The sequence below is a fragment of the Mustela nigripes genome, unplaced genomic scaffold, assembly GCF_022355385.1.
Source record: "Mustela nigripes isolate SB6536 unplaced genomic scaffold, MUSNIG.SB6536 HiC_scaffold_1991, whole genome shotgun sequence".
In the NCBI taxonomy this organism is placed as follows: Eukaryota; Metazoa; Chordata; class Mammalia; order Carnivora; family Mustelidae; genus Mustela; species Mustela nigripes.
The window spans coordinates 1-5,300 of NW_026741398.1; the positions used below are offsets into that span (position 1 = coordinate 1).

The 5,300-nt window shown below is 44.1% G+C and overlaps 1 protein-coding gene across 1 annotated transcript; it reads right to left on the minus strand.

Annotated features, from left to right (window-relative positions):
• Window positions 1-698: 698 nt before the first annotated feature.
• LOC132008897 (dystrophin-related protein 2-like) lies at window positions 699-5,111 on the minus strand (the record flags this gene model as incomplete). The annotated part of the gene is made up of 5 exons (XM_059387389.1): window positions 699-777; window positions 1,211-1,357; window positions 1,739-2,007; window positions 3,242-3,362; window positions 4,955-5,111. Coding segments are annotated over 5 exons (773 nt in total), but the record flags the coding sequence as incomplete, so codon positions are not given.
• Window positions 5,112-5,300: the final 189 nt, after the last annotated feature.

Below are 5,300 nucleotides of genomic sequence, written 5' to 3' on the forward strand. Positions count from 1 at the left end.
TCTTGTTTCATTTATTCTTCTACCCACTTAAGCCTCCATGTTGCATCACCACTTCCTCATATCAGGGAGATCATATGATAGTTGTCTTTCTCTGCTTGACTTATTTCGCTAAGCATGATACGCTCTTGCAATGCCTCCCTCATCGAGTACAGCACCGCCTTTTCATGCTTTCTCTGCTTTACTTTCTTCCACAGCACTTGTCACCAGCACTTGTCACCAAGTAAGTGCAATATATATATATTACATTTCAGCTTTCCTTACTAGTGGATAAGCTCTACAAGTCTAAAGACTTGTGTCTGTTTCATTCACTGAGGTAGCACCAATGCCTGAAACACTATGAGGGCCCACATTAGGTCCTCAATAAATGTTGAAAAAATGAAGGTATTTAACTTCCATAACCCTATGAGTTAGGTAATATTTTGTCCTCTTTTTACATATTGGGAAAACTGATGGTCAGAAAGGTTAATCTGTGTTTTTTTTCAAGCTTGCCCAGCTATTAAGTCAAGGAGCAGTGACTCAGACTTGGCCTCTGACCTAAGAGCCTGTCTTTTCAACCGCCCTACTAGGCTGCTTTATCCTTACAGCTTCTTGGATGCCAGGATATCCTGGGCTCCTACCAGGCCCTGAAGGGATGAGAGTAGACTCTCTTGGAAGGTAGCTGAGGTTCTGCTAAGTGAAGTCTAGTTTGTCTCACGTACAGGAGAGGAAGTGCTGTGACCCAGGCCCAAAGTCCCGGTGGGCATCCTGGAGCTGCTTAAGCCTCTCACCAATTGACACCTATGGAAAGAGGCAGAGAGTCAGTGAGTTCATTCCAGAGATTTAGTGCAGGATTTCCAGGCACCTCTGGAAATCTTTGTGAAGTCCTTTACAGGCTATCTCCTCCCATGGTCACCATCTTCTGGCTCTTCCACATCACTCCCAAGGGTCAGAGAAGAGCATCCTTAATTCCAGGTCATAGTCACTCCTCATCTGCCCTTGTCCACCTGAATGCCTGCATTTAGACAGACCCCTCTCAGATCTTCATTTCAATTACTCCCTGCAGCTTAGAGGTTGAGAAGTCTGTTCCCTGGCCCAAAACACTCTACTATTCTTTTCCCACGTAGGTCCCACTTTAATGCCCTTTCACTTTCTTTTGGCCTGAAGAATATTTCCCCCAACCTAGTTATATCTAAGCTCTTCCCCTATGGCTCACTCCAGGCTTCTCTTCTACCTGTAGTTGTTTCCAGCGGACATTGATCTGCTCCAGGGCTCGGGAATTCTCCATTGACAAGTGTACATCAGAAATGGCAAGTTGGTGGGCCAGATCATTCACCAATTTCACTCCATCTTTCATGGGAGAGAATTCTTCTTTGAACAGCTATAGAACCAGAACCCAAGTCCCACAGCAATCAGAGAGTGGGAAAGAGGAACCACAAGTCCTCCCTCTTCACCCACAAACTTTTGTTTCAACAGCACGACCCAGGTGCTTGTATTAGGCCATTTGGACTCAGGTGTGGGTGGCCACTGTCCTTATCCTCTTCCTTTCCAACTCTCAGAAAATAGCAGGGAAAGAGAAGACAGTGGAAGGACAGAGGAGAGACTCCAGCTAAACCAGCCCCCACATCCAGCACATAAACTGGGAAAGACTTGGTTGCTGTCTGGTCCACCTTTCTGTAGGTGAAGTGAAGCTTCAGTAGCAGGGACTGGGAGGAGTGTCAGGTCTCAGGGTGGACCATAGTCAGGCTACAGGCCTGCATACCTTAAGAGCCTGAATGTGCTCAGGTAGTGAATCAATGAAGAGATCCCCAATGGGCTCCCATGTGGCTCGGACTCCCTCAGCCTGTGTCAGAGTATTGCTTAATTCCTCCATTGCTCCTTGGATCTCCAACAGCTGCTCCAGAGTGCGCTCAATGTGGCGGTGCTGGTCTACACAGCGGGCTGTCAGCTTCTCCCATAGTTCACTGGCTACTGTTGCCTGCTTCCACACAAAGCGGCTAAGGTTCTGAATCCGTTGTCTGGGAGAGGTATCTGTAAGAGCAAGCAGGAAGCCGGGTCAGGCCAACCTGGCAGGGGCAACCCAGGAAAAGACAGAGACAAAGAGAGACCTTTGTAAAATGTGTGTGTTTAAGCGTGTGTGTGTGCGTGTGTGTGTGTGCGCGCGTGTGTGTATACTTAACACTGTGTGATTTATCACATGTGTTGATTCATGGATCCCCTACCACAGTCAAGAGACCATGTTGTTAATTTCCCCCTACTATGAGGATTTCCTCATATTCTCAGAAAATGGACAAGGCAGACTATGAGTAAAATATTTTAAGAGGTGCAGCGAGGCAAATCATCCAGAGTTCTATTCACATGACTCTAGAACGTTATTTTGCGTTAGTGTCTGCTGCCCACTTCCATCCAAACCAGGGAGGCATTTTATGCTCAGGAGAGGTTAGCATAACTCGCCCAGCTTTTCCATCTAGGCATCTAAATTGGAGGCTTCTTCTTTCTCCCTCAGATTTCCCCTCAGGAGGAGATTTAGACCCGCAAAACTCCAGGCTTGTCCTATCTGAGGCCCCCTGGTCAGTAAATTGACTACTAGCCTCCTATTGAGGGGCTGGAAGTAAACAGAGCTAGTCAAAGCTTTAACAAAGGACTCAGTTAAAAAAAGGGCTCTTCCAGGCCATTCATAGCCAGTATTGAGAAGCTGAGGACTCTTCTGGGAAAAGAGGGCCTACTGGGCTACCACTCATACCCAATCACCATGAATCCCCCACTGCTACTTTAATTAAACCTAGACCTAGAGTGGCCTACTTTACCCAGGAACAGGACCAGAAGGCACAATAAATTTTTTTCCTGAAGTGTCATCACCTTTTTAGATTTTAGAAAGATTATTTTATTGTTAGCACATCACCTCATGTCTATGTTGGAATGAAGCAGTACGTTTTTAAAAGACATACTACTACTACTTTCATTCACTGAGTCAGCTCAATGTGTTCGAGTCCTTTGTGTTTTTTTCCTTTTTATGTCTCATTAGAAGGCCATACATGATGCTCCACAGAGCCACATACAGCTTTGGGCCACACACTGGTCTCTCCTACTCCAGCTTCTGTTCTCTTTGCTTTTTCCTGCAATGTGAATCTTGCTCCTTCCCAACTTTGGACACCTAAGAGAAAATTATCCTCCTAGATAACAGCTGAGAAAATGAGTTTGGGGAAGGCAGGAGGGTGTTTAGCAGTTCATTGCTAAGAAGGCAAAAGAGGGGAAGACCACCCACCTTTGCTCTCAGAACGAGGATCCTCTAATTCCTCAAATGGGTGCTGGGACAGGAAGGCCTGAGCTGACTCCAGCACAGAGTAGATATAGGGGCCCCGAGACTTGACATCTTCCATAAAGGCCTATGAAGTTTAGCAACATGGTCAACAGGGAAGTAAAATTTTTCCATTGCTTTAAATTCCATTCTGTAATTGATGACCTTTCTTCTCTTCAGTGCAACTTGATCCTTTAGCATTATGTATCTTCGGGCTACCCAGACAGAAAGAGGTGCAGTCCTCCGTATAGGCAGAAGAATGACTCTGACACTGGGAGGTCTCTTTAGAATGACATGGGTCTGTATATGCCGCAAGGTAGAGAGAAATGTGGAGATTTGGGGTTGGGAATCTTGGTTCTCTGGAAGACCCAGAAAGTTCTCAATGAGGGGCTTAAAGAAATCAAAACCAGATAGGTAGGATTTATATTATAATTTTAATTCATTTTTTTGTTGAAATATAGAGAAGAGTATACAAATCAAAAGTGGACAGCTTGAGGAATTTCCATAAAGTGATTCCATATCTGTAATCAGTACTGAACTCCGTCAAGAACAGAACTCCATCAGCATCCTAGAAGGCACATTTGGTGGCCCCTTCTGGTCACTATCTCATTCTTCCCCTTTAGGTAACCATTGTCCTGACTTGTAATACCACTGATTAGTTTTGCTCATTTTGAACTTTATGTAACTGGTATTATACAGTAAGTACTCTTTTTGTATCTGGCTTTTTCTCACTAAACATACTGCTTTTAAGAGTCATCCATGCTGTGGCATGGGGTTAAAGTTTATTTTCTTGCTGTACTGTATTCCATTCTGCATCCACCTTTCAAATTGAGATAAACTGACATATATGATTATATAAATTTAAGGTATACAACATATTGATTTGATACACTTATATTGCAATGTGATTGCCATTGTCACCTTAGCTACACCTCTGCTCTATCACATAAGTACTTCTTCTAGTGCATCCTGTATTCATTTTTAAGAAATAACTGTTGGGGTGCCTGTGTGGCTCAGTGGATTAAGCCTCTGCCTTCAGTTCAGGTCATGATCTCAGGGTCCTGGGATTGAGGCCCGTATTGGGCTCTCCCCCCCTGCTTCCCCCTTTCTCTCTGCCTACTTGTGATCTCTCTCTGTCAAATAAGTAAACAAAATCTTCAAAAAAAGAAACAGGAAAAACTATTGCTAGTTTCTGATTACAATAGGTAATATATGTCACCAAAATCTTCGAAATTTCAGAAAAGTATGAAGAAGAAAATTAGAAAGAACTCTAATTTCATCACCTAGCATTAACCATTGTGAACTTTTATATATAGTTCCTTCATATGTTTTTGTATGTGTGTATACATGCGCACACATCTATACAAATTTTTGAGATCCACCTTTATATAGCTTCGTATCCTATGTTTTTTTTTTTCACTTAACATTATATTATGTTCATTTACCCATGTGCCCACTAAAAATCGGGCAGGATTTGAAAGAAGGCCAATTTCTGATGAAAGGGCTGGGGAGAAAAGGTTTGACTTACTCTGATGAAGTCCAAAACAGTAAACTGGATCCAGCCTCTTATTACTTCAGGTGTCTAAGCACAGGCTAGGGGCCCATCTGTCAGAATCCTGCAAAAAATATCCCTTCCCAGCTGAAAGGCTACACACCACAGCCTCCATAACTCAAACCTACCGCATGTGTCTCCTTCTCCTGTTGCACCAGGGCCACATCCCCTTGCAAGGGCAGCTGAGCTGACAATTCCTCATCTTTTTGGCTGAGCCAGTCGATAATCTCTTGGAGGGGGAGCTGAAGCTTTCCACTGTGGTCCGAGAAGGCCTCAAGGCGAGCGCTGCACACAAGGCATAAGACCAATGATTTTTAATCTCCTTTTTTTTTTTAAGTGGCAAAACACTTTTCCCCAAATGTTTATGTGGAGCTTTAATACATAAAACAGATTAAAGAGGAGCTGCTCTGGTTGAAGTGGGAGGAGGCCCAGAGTCCTCCCTTCTCCTCACCCACAGAAGTTCCCAAGGAGGGG